This window comes from Fusarium solani (genome assembly GCF_023522795.1).
Source record: "Fusarium solani strain SB1 chromosome Unknown bctg00000000, whole genome shotgun sequence".
Lineage (NCBI taxonomy): Eukaryota > Fungi > Ascomycota > Sordariomycetes > Hypocreales > Nectriaceae > Fusarium > Fusarium solani.
This window is the reverse complement of record NW_027072157.1, coordinates 199,756-216,867: the sequence shown is the minus strand read 5'-3', so window position 1 is coordinate 216,867 and position 17,112 is coordinate 199,756. Positions and strand designations below refer to the sequence as shown.

Sequence of the window (17,112 nt, the reverse complement as noted above, 5' to 3'; positions counted from 1 at the left end):
AGGCTTGGTGGTCTTAATCTGGATGATAGATTCGTGAATAAAAGCAATATGACATGAAAAATGAATGCGAAAGATCATTGAAGTCGATTCAATATGTGACGACGTAATTCCACATCACGGACAGTTAATGGCTGCTAGGTTGCACCATTGCAGCTTGGGTACAATAGGGCATGAAGTTGAGGCAAATCCTATGGACCGCGATTTTCCCCAGCAACGGGATTCCCCTTCGCCATTATAATTACACAAACAAAGAAGAAAAAGAAAACAGGATTTTTCTAACAGGCCCATGACTATTTAAATCCACGAGAGCAAGAGATCTATTCGTTCATTGGTTAACCGTCTGGTGGTGTTGAGGGACAGACAACTTACCCTAGAACCATTCAATTGTTCCCCCTTTTCCCCGCTAAGCCTGAACTAGACAAGCTCGTCCGTGCAAAGCGAGGACCAGACGAGAATGACATCACTGAGGAGTGAAATTGGCCAAACACCGTCGGTGGAATGGTCAGAGAGACTCATGAGGGCTTGCACAAGTGAGTATCTCGCCAACAGGGCCCAAGTCGAGCTCTTGTTATCAGCTCAATCCTCAGATTGTTATCTGCACAACTCCACCGAGTTATGATTGGAAAATCTTTGTATCCTCCGTATCATCCGTGACATTTGCCGACAATGTTCTAGCCCCAACTTCGGCAAGTAGCAAGATTACGTCGAGGAGGCCAGCTCCTCGCCTCGTTCAGATCATATCTTCAGTAGTTAGCTAATCACGGATGCATTTACCATTGTAAACCAGGTAAGCCCCCCTCAGGATCGCATCTCGGGGTCTCAGACACTCGTTGCCGTGTTCAACTGCCGAAACCTGTGGGGGCCTGACACCCCAATACCCCAGGTTGGCTGTGGGGCCCAGTTCTGGAGTGCAGCCGAACACCGAGTTTGCCTCGAAGTGCTGGTGTAAGTCGTTATCATATAAAAAGAGGGAGGCCAGAGAAGAAAGAAGGACTTGGATTCGTGCCAACCATTCCCTTCAACACCATCTGGTTTTCTTCCCCCTTTGTCCGTTTGTTTTCAACATGAACAACGGCTTGATTGAAACTCTTCTTAGCAACCTCGCCCGTCACTGGGTGTTGGTATTGGTTTCTTTGGTTTTGGGATGGCTTGTGAAAAATCGCTATCATCATGGCTTGAACAAGTACCCTGGACCCTTCCTCGCTTCTTTGACGGATTGGTGGAGATTCGTTGATGTCTACGGCCAGCGACCAGAGGTTACTCTCCAAGCACTCCACGCCAAACACGGAGATATCGTCAGGATAGGACCCAACACTTTGTCCTTTGCCGACCCTGCCGTTCTCAAGTCCATCTATGGTCTGAACAAGGGCTACATCAAGGTACATGCCCCTTTTGCACTTGTCATGAACTGCACGTTAATCCATAATAGTCTGACTTTTACATCGTCCAACAATCCGTCGTCAAAGGCCACCGTCTTGCATCCCTCTTCAGCACCACCAACAATGATTTCCACTCCCAATTCCGCAGAAGCGTCAATTCGGCCTTTTCCATGAGCGCACTCGTCCAGTACGAGCCCTTTGTCGACAACACCACCAAGCTATTCCTCAACCAGACTGAAAACCTGTTTGCTGGAAAGCCCTCGGGTTGCGACTTTACACAGTGGCTTCAATTTTATGCCTTTGATGTCATCGGCGAGATTACTTATAGCAAGCGCCATGGATTCATCGAGAGGAATGAGGATGTGGAGGGTATTGTTGCATACCTTTCCAAGCTGTTCCTCTACGTCGCTCCGGTAAGTGTACTATAGACATGACATGGACGATAGACACTAACAATCTCAGGTCGGTCAAATCCCATTCTTGGACCTGCTGTTCTTGAAGAACCCTCTCTACCTCAAGCTCTCCCAATGGGGCCTATTTGACTCGACATTCCCCGTCGCTCGCTTTGCCCGTGCTCGGATGGCTGAGCGACTCATCCCTGAGCTCAACTCAGACGCCGTCCTCCCTACCACCGACATCAAGAAGCAGGCTTTGGGACAGGACCTTCTTTCCAAGTTTATCGCTGCTCGGGAGGCTCGACCTGAGTTTATGACCGACACCCTGGTGCAGACAATGGCTGTGTCGATGGCCTTTGCTGGCTCTGAGACAACCGCGATCACCCTCTCTGCAGTTTTCTACTACCTTCTCCGCAACAAGCCTTGCTACTACAAGCTTCAGAAGGAGCTGGATGAGGCTTCAAAGGCTGGCGCCTTTTCGGATTATGAGACTGGCCTTGTCACCTTTGCCGAAGCTCAGCGATTCCCCTACCTTCACGCCTGTATCCAGGAAGCTTTCCGGATGCACCCTGCACCTGGTCTCCCGCTTGAACGAATTGTGCCACCTCAAGGAGCTGAGATTGGAGGCCACCACATCAAGGGTGGTACTATCGTCGGAGCTTCAGCATGGCTGATCCACAATCGCCCTGAGATCTTCGGCCCCGACACCAGCGAGTACCGACCTGAGCGATGGCTGCCAGACCCCAATGCAAACCCTGAAGAGGAGGATAAGCGAATCAAGAAGATGAGCGGTATGATGTTCCAGTTTGGCATGGGTAGCCGAACTTGCATTGGCAAGAACATCAGCCTGTTGGAGATTTACAAGGTCGTGCCAAGTCTTTTGCGACGATTCGAGGTGAGTTTACGAAGACACTGAATTGAAGAGCATCCGCTAACTTGTGGCAGATTGACTTCCAAGATCCTAGTAAGGAGTGGAGGATCATCAATGCTTGGTTTGTGAAGCAAGCTGACTTTAATGTCACGTTTACGCGGAGGCACCTGGTGCAGCCGGAGATCACGGAGAAGGCCGGTTAGAAGAAGGAACGAGTCACGCAAGCATAAATAGAATGTATAGTAATGACTGAATGATTGTTCATAGCATATCATGACAGCCCTGATTCAATTCCTTAATGCTTCTTGTGTTTACCATCGCCGAAAGCATCCTTGTGGGCTCTTCCGCCAAATCCCCAACCAATCTGATGAGCCACATGGATGTCCGTCTCGAGCTCATCGGCCCAGGCCCAGACGAGGCCAGGATTCTTCTGGAACATGCGCGCAGCTGCAATCAGGTCCAATGGGGTGTCGTCTGCATCCTTGCCCCCAGCAATGACGTCCTGAGCCACCTGGCCGGTCTTGATGTTTCCCACTGAACTGACCAACATCTTGTCCCCGACTGCAGCCTTGATCTTCTTGGCAAAGGGAGCTTGGTATGCGGGACCGCCAATGATCTTTTGCTGTGCGTGATTGCCGCCGCTTGACACATCGAGGACATCAACGCCCCGCTCAGCCAGGATTTTAGCGAGCTTGACGCTCTCGTCAACGGTCCAGCTCTCTCCCTTCCAGTCGGGGTTGGTATCGAGCCACTCAGTAGCACTGATGCGAACAAACAGAGGCATATCCTTGGGAATCGCCTCTCTCGTCGCGTCAACCAGCTCAAGAGCCAAACGAATACGGTTCTCAAAGCTACCTCCGTATTTATCCGTCCTCTTGTTGACGGCGGGGAAAAGAAGCTCGAGACGAGGTACCCGTGGGCAAAGTGTAATTCAATGACGTCAAAGCCAGCCCCGACAGCGCGATTGACGCCTGAGATAAAATCGTGCTTGAACTGATCAATTTCGGCGATAGTCATTGCGCGAGGAGTGGGAAAATGCTCGTTGAAAGCCTCGTCGCTGGGACCGACGACGTCATCTGGCCATCCGCCGACTTCTTTGCTCGCAGTGGCTCCAGAGCTCAGCCAGGGAGCTACAGTAGACGCCTTGCGGCCGGCATGGGCCAGTTGGATGCCGATAAGGGCGTTTTGGCTATGGGCGAAGTCGACGTGCTTCTTGAGGGTGTCGACATGGGCGTCAAGCCAAATGCCCGAGTCTTCAGGTGTGATGCGGCCGTTTGCCTGCACGGCAGTAGCTTCAATCATCACAAGGCCGGGCTGTTTCAAGGTTCAGCAAAGGAGATTGGGAATGGCATAGGAATACTCACGCCGCGTTGCAGCATCCCGCCGTAGTGGGTGATGTGCCATGGGGTATGGAAGCCTTCATGAGCACTATACTGGCACATTGGAGACACCCATATGCGGTTTTGCATTTCAATGCCACGAATCTTCAAGGGAGTGAAGAGCTTGGGGATGGGCTTTCCCGACGACTGAGGCTGAATGGCCGTTCCGGATCGGGGATCCTGCTCTGGGGTGAAGAAGGGGACACCCTTGGAAGCCTGGTTGTAGATTGGCTGATGGCATTTGATCTCTTTTTCAGGTGCTGGCGTCTCTGGTCTAGAGACGGGGATGCCATGATGAGGATGGCAGATTCGCTGGGTGAGGTACGCCGCCATGTTGAGTCTGAGCGTAGTGGTCTGATATCGATGCTGATGCTGATGTCAAGATCTGTGCCTGGACGTCGCTAGTCTTGGCCCCAAGCTTTATATCGATAGATAAAGTAAAAACTTAACTTCATCTTGGTTCGATAATTCGGGCATAGTTCCTCCGGAAGCTTGATTTGCTTAGCAATCTGGGTTGAAACTTTCGCGCCCTACACAACGTTGTAGGGCGCTGTTGGTCCCGAAGTCGCAACGTTAAAAAGGACGTAAATGCGGGCCTTTCTTCGTAAAGCGGCTCAGTTTTTGTCAGCTTGTTACGTTAATAAACCCACAGGAATTCCCACAATTTTGGACGGCTTTTTGAATGCCGATTTGCGGTCTATTCAAATCGCGAGACGCAATTCACCGACGGCTTTCACGTGGGAATGAGGGCCGCACCTAAACATCCATATCCAACTCACGTGCGTACGTGCCAACCCAGACCCAAAAGGCACCACTGATATGACCTCAAACTGCGCCCAAGGCACCCGCATAATGGCCTTGAAATACGCGAAAGGCAACCGCATATTGGTATTTAGCCCGCATGACTACCCAAACTTCATGCCAAGGCCATGTTTTATCCCTTGATGTGACAGACCATAGTAGCACGAAACCAGCCACCCTCTCAGACGTGTTACAATGAGGCCCTATCACTTCGAAAACGCCCTGCCACCGAGGCGGCCAGGCCGCCCGTCGTGAATAACCCAGTTGCCTCCTTGGCTGTGCTATTTCCTCCATAAATAGTCTCTGACTGGCCTCTGATGAAACCTTGGCTACTACAACCATTCCCCTTCAATGTCTAGTTGGTAAAGCATTTAACCCCAAGGTCAGTAGCATTTGCCTTGCTCCTTGACTACTCTTTTGACTGAAATGATGCTACAGTAATATTGAGGACGTCAGGTACCAATCAATGATAATGTGTCAAAAGCACATTAAGATTTACAGGTGCCCCGACTGTTCCAGGGAAAGCCAATCGCGAGGCGAATGGATTACACCATGTGGATATCATGTGCCAAAGCCTTTGCGACCAACACGCGAGAACTATGCTCGCACCTGCTCCGGACTTAGGCTACTCCCCCCATTGAAAGTTCTCAACTATGCATTGATTGCCATATTCGACGGATACTGGAGAAGGCGGAACGGGCTAAAGCGGCTAACGAGGCGAAGGAACGTAGGGAGAGGGAGGAAATGTGGAGGCTGAGACAAGCCGCTGCTGCTACTGATACCGAGACAGAGTGGGAGGATGTCTTTTAGGCAGCTGTTGAGAGGACCGAGGATGTAGGCGTCTGTAAGGGAGTACCAATGTGTTCTTTGTTATAGTTGAAGCCCAGCCCTTGATGGGTTAACTGAGCTAGAACATCGTAAGGGAGTACCTAGATAGCAAATGCCTGTTCCTACGCTCTTTTGACCTCTGTCAGAAGGGAAGTTACCCACTCGGCAATAATGCTGGCAAGGGTTATGTGGGATGGCAACCAACTGATCTCTCAAGCTGTCAAGGACCTCCAGTGCATACTTCACCCCAATGAAACTCATCTGTTAGGGAGCTATGTCATAGGTACTTATTTCTCAAGCAAGACATAGTGATAGTTAAAGTACCCCTTAAATAAATGGATGTGATTGACTTGACCCCCTCGTTGTGACCTGGTTGGAGGACCTTGCCAGCTTAAGAGATAAGATCTAAGATCTAGTCAAGATCTGAAAGATCTATCAGAAGTTCAGAACTGCCATCAGGCCATTCTCACTCTACTCGTCCACCGTCTGACCAATCACAGCACAGAGAAAACACTCGGCCAAAAGGTATCTCCCGACTCCCAATGCCGGAAAATTTTAGCTCCAGGCCATCTCCACTTGGCTCCGCCAAACCCGCACGGGGTTGGTCTCCAGGAAGTTGGGGTAAATCTGGGGTTTCGGCATCGACCCTGACCTTTCAACCTCGGGTCCAGAAAACCTCCTGATTGCTGTTTACGCGACGTACGTGTTCGACAAGGATGGAAAACCCTCAGTTTGTCCGCTTCGCCAAAAAGTCGGCCTCGAGGAAGAGAGCTACCAAGGCTTGTCTCAAGTGCCGCAGGAGAAAGGTCCGCTGCGATGTCACTCGCACCTCCGCTCCTTGTACCAATTGTCGGTTGGATGGGGATGAGTGCGTTGTCGCTCGTCGAGGGGTTTCGATGTAAGGATTATCTGTTGGTTTGTCAATCTATACGTGGACTAACAACTTGAAGACAGATACGATACAATGAACCATCACCATTCACTCCAAACGCTGATGCCGACGATGTCGATCCGAGCCATCCGACTACGAGACCAGACTTGACCACGCTGTCACCGCCTCCAGAAGCCGATCTCGGCAGCGCAACACCGTTCACGAATGATACATGCAATAATGGCAAAAATATGGAGATATTCGGCATCACTTGCGAGGATGCTAAAACGAACACATCAAATAATATCCCACTGGATCCCGTGCGATCCGAGCTGAAAGCCCTGTACTCGTCGATGCCTTTCCTCAAGGCACTCAGCATACGCGACTGCGACTTCAACCACCTGAATTCTCAAGGATGTCTACGCGTTCCAGCCAAGCCGATTCTCGACGAGTTTGTTCGACACTACTTCCTCTACGTTCATCCACTACTCCCTCTTCTGAACGAGGCGGACTTTTGGCGGGCGTACAATCCCGCCCAAACAGAGACCTGCTCAAACTCTGGCGGATCTCCCGTCTCTTTGCTGCTGCTGCAAGCCATCATGTTTGCCTCGTGCACAGTAAGTGACCTTCACTTGATGCATAAGACGAACCGCAACTAAATATTCCAAGCTTGTACCGAAAGAGAGCCTCAAAGTCTTGGGCTTCTCTAGCATCCACGAGGCCAAGGAATCTTTCTACACCAAAGCAAAGGTAGAAGACACTCTCCCTTGTGCATCAACCAACTCTGACTCTCTTGCCAGCTGCTCTACGACTTTGCTACCGACCCAGATCCCATCTCGATAGCACAGGCTGCGTTACTGCTGACCTACTGGTGTCCGACCTTCCGCCCAGGGCCGCGAAGGCCGAATAGTAGATGGCTCAGGATTGCTGTGCAGAATGCCAGAGCCGTCGGAGCTCACAACTACGCAACCATCGCCCAAGATGCCCACGCGACTCCACAGGATCTCAAGAGGCAAAACGTTCTGAAGCGCGTGTGGTGGTGCTGCATCATCCGTGATCGGATAATGCCGCTCTGCGTCCGCAGAAACATTCAGATCACACGAGAACTCTTCGACTTTGACTCCAATCCCCCTCTCGGATATGAAGACCTTGTTGATGAACTTGAATCGTCGAGGGTGTACAGCACTACCACCAAGCACACCCTCATGGTTACCTTAGAGCGCTTGACTGAGCTATGCGTCTGTTTGACCGACGTCTTGACCTTGGTATATCCTACTGAACACTTGCCGATTCTTGATGCTGAGGCGCATTCTACGGCGTTCAACAAGGTTCAGGAGTACAGACGCTGTCTACAATATTGGGCTGAGATCACGCGACCACCTTTGAAGCACACCGAGTTGTCTCCAGAAACGGATTCCTTCGAAGACTCTTCCGTTTTGTTCACGAATTTGATCTGGATATACTATCAGTGAGTACCTTGCACTGTGATCCATTTTTCATCGCCCACTAACAGCCCCCAGTGCGGCTCGAGTGGCTCTCTTCAACTACGAACTACATCTCGGCGTCGTCCTGGGACTGGTCACACGAAAGGCGACTTCCAACTTACAGACTCAGTTCCTTCAAGAAAACCGAAAGGGCCTGAGGAGCGCTACCAGAAGCATCGCCGACTGCCATGGTCAACTACACCCACTTCGTCTAACGCGTTGGCTGCCGAGTAGCGCTGTCGCATGCACAGCACTCCCTCTCGCCATGCACATGGTCGATATTAAGATGTCGTCGGACTCGTCTCAGGGCGAAATCTGGTCGCGTCCAGGCATCGCTGCGAAACAGTCGCGGTTGAACGTGCTCATCCAAGCATTCAGAGAACTCCACCCCAAATATGATGGCGTAGACTCGATATCCAAGACGATCCGATATTTCATGGAATGCACCTATCTCCAAGACTTGACACCAACGCCCTCCTTTGGCGAGAACACCGACGTTCTGGCGAGAAGTCCAACCTACTATCTGAGGCTGGCCTTGACGATTGACCTCTGCCTGAGCCAAGATCGTCTACCCCAAGACAGTGACTTTCCTACACCATTGAGGCCCTTATTGCACAACACCAGTTTGTCTAAGCCTGTATTGCTCGAACAACAATTTGCTATTCAGTCCCTCGCCACCAAAGCCCTGACGCCCCCTCGACCCCTTTCACCCACCGTTGTCAGAAGCTTCTCCCAGTGGGTCGAGGATGATCGGTGTGTTCATTTCGCTCTTGAGATGGGTATCGACATCAGCCAACCCCCATTTGCGCCGGAAGCCATGCAAGAGAACACGGCAACTATTGAACCACTACCATGTCCCACCGAGACATGTTCCACTGAGAGTCTGGAGGGTGACTCGGCGAGGGCGGATGATGAGATAGAATACTTGCCTCCGCGCTTCGACAACTTGACTGGTTGGGCTGAGAATGATCAGTCACTTTATTTCGCTCAGGAAGCTGGTCTCATTCCTCAAGGTGTTGGACTTTACGATGGGAGCCAGGGAGATGAGGTATATCCAGGCCTTGAAGCACTCGCACATCACACTTTGGATCTCGATATGGGGTTTTTATGGAAAGGCGTTGAGAATGGCGAACAAGCGGAGGATGCTTTAGGTATGTTGATGTAAAACTCAGAACAGAGCAGGTGGTTGTAATTCCCACCACCACGAGTGTGTTCTCTATGACCCGAACACTTAACGCATTGTAATATCACTTTGTACCATATTTTCAAGTTGCAGCCGGCACCACCAGAGTGGTTGGCATTGCCCAAGTCTCAATACACCTTTACAGTTTTGACTGGAACTGCTTCACCACGTGGAAAGCACCCCCGCCCTTTCCAAACATCTCTTTCAGATCCCCGGCGAGTTCCTGTGGCCTTTCGTGCGCGGCGAAGTGGCCTCCGTCTGGGTGAATCTTCTCATACACAATCGGCCCAAGAGTCCGTCCCCAGGTCTGAGGAGGCACAACGATATCCTTGGGGAAATATGAGAGTCCAAGAGGAACGTTTGGCACATATGCGTCTGCCTTTGCCGTCTGTTCAGGGCTGGAGTGCTTGCTTTCGTAGTAGATCCGGGCACTTGCCGCTGGCCCTGCCGTGGAGAATTGGTACACAGAAACCCAGGTCAAGATTTCATCATCGGTCCAAGGGTAGCTGTCTGTCCAGTCATGAAGCTTTTCGTAGATCCATGCCAACAGGGCCACAGGTGAGTCTGCCAGAGCAAAGCCGATCGTAGACGGTTTCGTTCTTTGTTCCAGGTTGTATCCGAAACCTTCTTCGAAGAACCACTTTGTGCGAGCGAGGCCTGCCTTTTCATGGCCCGCGTAGGGAAAGAGAGCGTGTTTTATGAATTGCCAGGGTGCCGTAAAGAAAGTGGGCGGTCCGAAGGCGCGGACAAAGTTGACGTGAGAGGCCACGCAGCTTTCTGGGTATTGGACGCCGATCAACCGAGTGACGGCGTATCCCCAATCTCCGCCTTGAGTGACTATAATAACGTTAGCTCATGTCGTGATCCCTGAGAAGAATACAACACACCATATTTGTCGTAACCCAGATTCAGCATGAGCTTATGCATTGCCTCGGCATACTGAGGGATGCCAAACCCTCGTTTCGATACCCCGTCCGAAAAGCCAAAGTTGGGCAAGGATGGTGCCACGACATGGAATGAAGGCCCATCTTTAGGGTCTGTGAGTAGGGGAAGAAGCTTGACCACTTCGAGGAAGCTCCCAGGCCCTTAATGGCGGCAAGTCAGTGATATGGCCACTTATCCGCGTTTCTAGAACTCACAGCCGTGGCAAAACAGAAGTGGAATGCTATCCGGTTTGTTCCCTTTCTGATGCAAGAAATGGATCTGCAGGTCGTCGAAATCGTCCACCGAGACTTTGGAAGTGAAGTGAGGCAACTTATTCAGTTGGGCTTCCTGAGCTCGCCAGTCGAACCCATCTCTCCAATAGGCAGCGAGTCGCTTTACCTCACTCAGAGGGGAACCGGACTCCCAATCATCGGAAAATTCAGACTCTTTGGCAAAGGTTGCGTTCTTTAGTTTATCTTTGAGGGAGTCAATAGCCGAATCCGGGACTTGAATCTTGAAGGGCTTGATATCGGTGGCCATTTTGATAACTTGAGGAGGGGTACAAGATCATGCGAATTGGGCCAATTGGTAACGGGGAAAGATTGAGGATATGAGCTTGATAGACTTGTTATGGGATCAATGACCTTTTCTATATGGAGGCGGTTGACAAATACAAAACTCGCATGATTTCTGATTACCAATTAATCCCATTGTGTGATTCGCAAAAGTTGAGTTCACAAGGGCGTGAATGACGCCGGCAGTTGCAAATGACGCATTACGGCCCAGTTGTCTTTCAGTGGTGCAACCATCGGGCTGCGATGATCTTTTCCCAAAACGAAATATAAACCAAGGCAGCAAAGATGTGCATAACGAGAGCCGCGGGGTATGAAATGCTCGCTCATCAGGAGATATGACTCACAGGAGGATAAATTGCTCAGTGAGTTCAAAGATGACGTATCTGTGAATATTTACCCGTGCTTATGGTCAACTTTGCTCAGATCAACACTTGCAATCGCAGCTTTGTTGCTAGATGAGTCACAAGTCGAAAGAAATCTCGCCGATATTCTTTAAAAGAATCACTTTCGACTAAGGGAAGGAAGTAATTATGTCTATTAGATGAGTCTGGCTGTGATCCCTATGAACGCCCAATCTTCTGTCCCGATAACCACGTGTTTGCGTGCCAGCTGAACAACCTTCAACTTGAATTCCACTCCACTTTGATAGGTTCATGACCTCGAGAGAATTTCACGCCGTTGAACCACAGCTCAAACCGTAGGTCGGCAGGGGCCACAATGACACGAACGTCAAAGATGCACTTGTAGTACTTATAGCCCTGGCGAAAGCAACCTCCACGTTTCTTCATAAGAACAAGCTCATCCGGCTTCAGACCAGTGAGATTACTCTCGACACGACAAAGACGTTTAGAGCCAGCTATTTATACCCGTCAACCAGACCATTCTTTCCATTGGAGAGGGGAGTGCGGGTGTATGGTTGGCAAGACTTAGACAACATACCTTTTAGCAGACTTTGAGGGAGAAATTTGATCTCGTTTCTCGAGGTAACAACCTGTGTATTGAATGATGCCGCGGTTTGGCCAGGGCTCAATCGTCTGATAAATTGCTTCGTTAGAGGCGCAATCGGATCGATTTTGTCTCCCTGTAGATGAGTTAATAAATGCACACAAAGAGTGATGAGGTTTTCATTTGAAACCCATACCTTGCGGATAATCCATTCTATCTGGTTGACAGCCCATGTCTGACTCGGGTCAAACTGATCCTGTTCCAGTTGTTCGCCGATGTGACGATCAGGGCTATATGGCTCTCGGACCACAACACCGTAGCTTGCTCTTGCAATGTATGTGGCGAGAACTGGCATGTTTCCGGTCTCCATCTTCTGCTTGTGGTCTTCAAGGAGACCCCTGACGACAGTAGTTTGTGGGTTCCGGTTCGCAATGACTGTGACTTGCCGGGCGTTTGGGTGAGTGAATTGGGAAAAGTACTCCCTGATCCGTCGCTGTACATATTTAGAGCTGCCTAGTCCGCCGGATAGGACCATGTGCGTCTGTAACCTGTATTAGTGTAAAGCCATATTTGCATTTGTCACAATCATACCACTTGCTCACTACGTCCGTTCTGTACCATCCAGTCGAGCTGCTCTCGTATCTTGGTCATGATGTGCTCGACATGAGGGTCGAAAAGTCTTTGAATCTCGTTGCTACCCAAAGTTAGCTATACCGTCACTGGCCTGGATATCCATGTGGAGTCTCACTTGTCAAAAATCATGCACCCTCCTTCAGCTCGGAGGCCACCGTGCCTAAAGTCACTTGAGACTCCTCTCGGCATTTCGATTCTGTGAACTTGCGCAATGGCCGCAGGATCGCCGAAAAGGTGTTTGATATTTTTGAAGCGGTCACTCTTCATCATTTTCTCTGCGAGACCGTCCGCGATGTTAAATGGTACGTCAGGGTTCTGAGCTAGACGCTGCTCGATGAGGTTCCCGAAAGCAGAGTCTATGAGAGTCGAGCCGATTCCGATACCACTGACCTCGGCGATTTGTGACATCTGAGGGATGCCATTGTCAACCTTGGTAACCTGGACCAAGGAAAAGTCTGTTGTGCCGCCGCCAGCATCGATGGTGAGGAATACGTCCCCAGCGCGAAAGTTGACCACGCCGCTCTTGAGGGTGTCGACTGCGGCGGCCTCAGCCTCGGTGAGATCAATCTGCGCTAAGTGACGGGGCCCTTCGGTACCGAACCCAGCTGATCTGATGGTGGCTTTAAACGTGTTGCTCACGTCCAAGCCTCTCCAGGTTGTGGGGACACTGAAAAGAAAGGAGACGGACGAGCTGGCCCAGTTTGTTGTTCCTGTCATCTCCTCATAGGTTCTCTTGACATGGCGGTAAATCTCCCGGAGGTAGTCTGTAGCGCATCTTGATGCTTCTGCGGTGGTTGCAATCGTCGTCAAGCCTGCTTTTCTTGCCTCATCACAGGTGTCTTGATCAAGAAACATCTTGAAAAGACGGTGCTCTCTCTTGCCATGTGGTAGAGGGTCATCATACACAGCAGAGAAGAATCCCCAGGAAGACACGGTGTTGTCATGGTTGTAGACGAGGCGGCTGGGAACTTTGGTCTCGCCAGTGTTGTTGTTCCCAGGCCAGTTGTTGAAGATGTGTATTGTTCCATTCGAGAACAAAAGGCCAACACCTAACAACTAGTCAGCCATCTAAAACAGGTCCAAACATCGTAATGGTGTGGTCTCGTACCCGTGAAGGTGGTGCCGAGATCAATGGCTACCGTGACATCGGGTTTCTCAGTCATACTGGGCCAACAAGACGGTTGGGCAGCAGACAAACAAAGCGTACCATGGATAGACTACGGATAGTGGTAAGAAAATACGAAGGTAGAATTGCGAGAACAAGTAATTTTGTGGACAGCCTACAGAATGGCTGGATGAAGAAGAGTGGAATCTGGCCCGTCAGCGGGGGCCCTGGGAGGGCAGACGAATAACTGTCTGACGCCGAATGCTTAAAGAGGAACTTTGATTAAGGCTGCAGCTACCTCAAGCCGAACCATTCCTCTTGTTACCTCGCTTGCGTGAAAACAGCCTTGCCAAGGGGCCAGAACATTTTGAGTCAAGTGGCAGGCTTGTGCAGCCAGCCTCAACGGAGCTAAGGCAACAGGGATAGAACGGCGGCTGTCGTTGCGTTTGGGACATGGCTGAATACCTCCCTTAGGCGCCTTACCGCGGTGAGAAGCTCCTGAGAACGGTTCCAAAAGATGCAGGCGCATGAATTTAAATTGCTATTCCTTCCTCCCACTGAGAGCCGTCCCATTGCTGATATCTTTTATACGTCCGCCACCCCAACAATCCATCCATTTCTTATACTCCTGGGTGATTTCAGAGCTCAAAGGTACGGACAATGACCTTCTTCCATTATCTCGGGAAACGAGAAGAGAACTCGCAGGACCCTGAGAATCCTCAGAACCCCGAGAATCCTCAGAACCCTCAGGACCCTCAGAACAACCAGAACCCGACTTTAACTAGAACCAATGATTTTTCGAGCACTTCTACTACTACAGGGCCAAAGACTATATCGAGTCTAGAAGATACGAACGAAAACCCGGCTACCACCACTAACACAACGTCCGCTACTTCACCGAATGATCTAGCTCCCGTCACTACCACGGATGCTCCCCCCGATCCGTCAAACGGCGGACTTGAACCTGGCGAGATTGCCGGAGTGGCGATTGGCTGCTTGGCAGCCGGCTTGATTATTGGTATCATCCTTGGATGGTTCCTTCGCCGTGCTATGCGCCGTTCGAAGCATCGCAAAAGAGGCCATGGGAGTGAAGAGAGAGCCAAGATTCTGAGCCAACCAAAAGACGACGTTCCGCTAGCCTTGGAGCCTTTGGGCAAGAAGATGAAGCTGGAGAATGTTATCCTACAGCCGGCGCCTGACCAAACCATCCTTTCCGACTTGGGGCGCCTGGAAGACATCATCAGGCAACACGTCGAGGCCGTGTATCACTCTGGTCCGGTGGATGTCAAGGTGGTGAAATTGGCTCACGCTCTCACCGCTTTGGGAATCAGCCAATCTTCTTCGGGTTTCGACGCTGATACTGTGGCTGGCTGGTGCCTCCAGCCCAGCACCCGTCGCGGGGCTCTCCAGCATGTCATCTCACATGTCCTGTTCAGAAGCATCGACTGGAACTCTCCGGGACCCCTCACATTGCTTCCGAAACCGGCAGTTGGCTTTCTGAATTCCATTCGCCCAGTTGAGGAGTACCGAGATAACTTTGACGGTAAGCATAAAACCTAATGTCTCTGAATCAAGCCACTAATGCAGCTCCCTAGTCATGTCGTTTGCCTGGACTCGATGGCGCACCCTGTCAGCATTGTTCCTACATCCTGCCCCCCACGAAAGGACACCGCTCGAGCTGTCAGAGCCTGATGTCCAAGACCAGGCTGAGGCCGTGGCGAAAGCCTTGGATTCCGTCCTCCACTTTTTCGTTGCGCCTGATCAAGAGACCCGGCGCAAACAGCTCGACCACCTTCATGTGATGATTATTGACGCAGCCAAGCTCGGTTATGTTTTGTTTTCACACACTAGTGACTGGAGGCTCATTTACAAGGATGAGTCTGGAAAGGGAGGCGCTGTTGTGTGCGTTGGTTTGGAGAAGCTGAGTGGTCGGGATGGACGTCGGCTCGGCTCGCCACAGAGAATTGCCGAGCCTCGTCTGCTTTCTTGAGGCTTTTCTCTTTTCTTTTCCCGTTTTTGGTCTCACCCTTGCTTAAAGTGGCTTACAAGGTGGTAATTAGTTATGTACTGTGTCTTTCAATAATACAGATCACCAGGGCCTTGGTACTTGGGTATACACCTTGTCAGCCTTAACTGGAGCTGGGCCACATGAACAGGACAAAAGCCACCAGTCTAGACCCAAAGTGATTCAGCCTCAGGCAGTTCAATCAAAAGTGACTGAGCTTGGCAGGCTTGGTACATGTCAGATGCCAATGCGGTGGTGGGAAAGGTCGGACAGAGTGCACACCCCGTTCCTGCGGGTTTGGCATGACAAACGTAGCATGCCCAATTGTTACAACCCTCAGACTCATCGGCGTTGATCCTTCCTTTTTGTCTGTCCCAGAAAAGCGACAGAAGATCTACCATCGCCCTTGATATCGACCATCTTACTCATCTCTCGTGCCTGCGGACCAGTACACTACCATCTAGATGGCAGAGCTCGTCCCCGCCGGAGTTCTCGGTACTATTACATACCATATTATCACTCTCGCCATCGAAACCGGCCAGGCCAACGATGAGGTTCGTCGCAGCCTTGAGTTGGTCCGCACCTGTGATCGAGACCTCCAGCACCTGATCAGTTTGCGCGATGAGCATCTGGACATCTTGGAACGAAAACCGATCGAACTTGAACGTATCAACTTGATCATCGAGGATGCCCACAAAGGACTCCTTGAGGTGGGAAGGATCGTCGAAAAGTGCAGGCCAGAGGCAAACAGGGGCAAGCTACCGTTCGCACGACGGGGGCGATGGGTTTTGTTCGACTCGAAGCAATTCAACAGCCAGGTTCCAGTCATTAACGGCCATCATCAAGCAGTGCTGACCGAGATTACCTTTCTCCGGCAGATTGCCCTTCATATCCCGACACCGGTGCAGAACCAAGTGATAGACACGGACACCAAGTCGACCCAGAAAAAGCGAGTTGGTATCGACAACATCAACCTCCTAGGCAGTCTCATGGGAAGAAAACCAGGTATTTCCCCTTCAATCATCGACGATTATGTGACCGGACTAATATGTGTAATGTCCATCAGCGGCGAGACATTCGATGCCACCACCGCAGGCCTCTCCAGCCAACTCTACTATCGATCCTCACAATTCACAATCAACTCCGCCTTCTCTACCACCCAAGCCCCCTTCTTACCAAGACCCCAATTTCATTGCAACCTCTGTCGCAAAACATATCAGCCTCGCCGACATCCAGGCCAGCAGAGGGAGCGCGAGTACGATCTACGATGCTTTCACACCGGTTCCTTATACACAACCACCAAGTTTCAATGCAGTGCCGCCCCAGTTTGTGCAGGAACAGCTTTCTACAGGGACGACACCGGCGCAGTACAGGTCGCCCTCGCCGTTCTCATGTTCTGAGCCGCAGTCTCAGTATCAAGGGAGCACTGCCTACCCCTCAACTATTCCCAGTCAGCCTACCCCAGCCCCCTCATATCACTCAACGCAGACCCAATGGAGCAACGAACAAACCTACCAGGCAGGGAACACGGCGGAACATGCCGGGGGAGGAGAAAGGCGAGGAGGCGCTAGACACGCGGGGGGCTTCACCGATCTCAGCTGGGAGTCGCAGCCTGCGAGCGAGGCAAGCACCACAAGGGAGACGCCGCGTTCAAACTTGGATGGACGGAACGTCAGTGCTCAAGCCACGCCTACGACCTCTTTTCAGAATTGGGATAATTGGAATCGTTATTGA

General features: G+C 51.1%; 7 protein-coding genes across 7 annotated transcripts; 4 read left to right on the top strand and 3 right to left on the bottom strand.

Annotated features, from left to right (window-relative positions):
* Positions 1 to 1,064: 1,064 nt before the first annotated feature.
* MRS44_000066 (uncharacterized protein) lies at positions 1,065 to 2,848 on the top strand (the record flags this gene model as incomplete). Its single annotated transcript, XM_046272908.2, has 4 exons — positions 1,065 to 1,379; positions 1,430 to 1,792; positions 1,842 to 2,669; positions 2,720 to 2,848. 4 exons carry the CDS (start codon positions 1,065 to 1,067, stop codon positions 2,846 to 2,848), a joined length of 1,635 nt encoding a protein of 544 aa, XP_046129816.1.
* A 92-nt stretch (positions 2,849 to 2,940) lies between these two features.
* On the bottom strand, positions 2,941 to 4,357 carry MRS44_000065 (uncharacterized protein; the record flags this gene model as incomplete). Its single annotated transcript, XM_065624144.1, has 3 exons — positions 2,941 to 3,496; positions 3,559 to 3,959; positions 4,010 to 4,357. The coding sequence occupies 3 exons, from the start codon at positions 4,355 to 4,357 to the stop codon at positions 2,941 to 2,943; spliced, it is 1,305 nt and encodes a 434-aa protein (XP_065479625.1).
* A 2,012-nt stretch (positions 4,358 to 6,369) lies between these two features.
* On the top strand, positions 6,370 to 9,173 carry MRS44_000064 (uncharacterized protein; the record flags this gene model as incomplete). The annotated part of the gene is made up of 5 exons (XM_046271228.1): positions 6,370 to 6,551; positions 6,604 to 7,141; positions 7,194 to 7,274; positions 7,325 to 7,992; positions 8,045 to 9,173. The coding sequence occupies 5 exons, from the start codon at positions 6,370 to 6,372 to the stop codon at positions 9,171 to 9,173; spliced, it is 2,598 nt and encodes an 865-aa protein (XP_046129818.1).
* A 157-nt stretch (positions 9,174 to 9,330) lies between these two features.
* MRS44_000063 (uncharacterized protein) lies at positions 9,331 to 10,655 on the bottom strand (the record flags this gene model as incomplete). The annotated part of the gene is made up of 3 exons (XM_046276361.2): positions 9,331 to 10,028; positions 10,079 to 10,276; positions 10,331 to 10,655. 3 exons carry the CDS (start codon positions 10,653 to 10,655, stop codon positions 9,331 to 9,333), a joined length of 1,221 nt encoding a protein of 406 aa, XP_046129819.1.
* Positions 10,656 to 11,310: 655 nt separating this feature from the next.
* On the bottom strand, positions 11,311 to 13,431 carry MRS44_000062 (uncharacterized protein; the record flags this gene model as incomplete). Its single annotated transcript, XM_046272909.2, has 6 exons — positions 11,311 to 11,546; positions 11,630 to 11,771; positions 11,832 to 12,176; positions 12,227 to 12,329; positions 12,384 to 13,317; positions 13,377 to 13,431. The coding sequence occupies 6 exons, from the start codon at positions 13,429 to 13,431 to the stop codon at positions 11,311 to 11,313; spliced, it is 1,815 nt and encodes a 604-aa protein (XP_046129820.1).
* Positions 13,432 to 14,033: 602 nt separating this feature from the next.
* On the top strand, positions 14,034 to 15,363 carry MRS44_000061 (uncharacterized protein; the record flags this gene model as incomplete). Its single annotated transcript, XM_046282200.2, has 2 exons — positions 14,034 to 14,916; positions 14,969 to 15,363. 2 exons carry the CDS (start codon positions 14,034 to 14,036, stop codon positions 15,361 to 15,363), a joined length of 1,278 nt encoding a protein of 425 aa, XP_046129821.1.
* A 479-nt stretch (positions 15,364 to 15,842) lies between these two features.
* Positions 15,843 to 17,112, top strand: MRS44_000060 (uncharacterized protein; the record flags this gene model as incomplete). Its single annotated transcript, XM_046280167.2, has 2 exons — positions 15,843 to 16,383; positions 16,445 to 17,112. The coding sequence occupies 2 exons, from the start codon at positions 15,843 to 15,845 to the stop codon at positions 17,110 to 17,112; spliced, it is 1,209 nt and encodes a 402-aa protein (XP_046129822.1).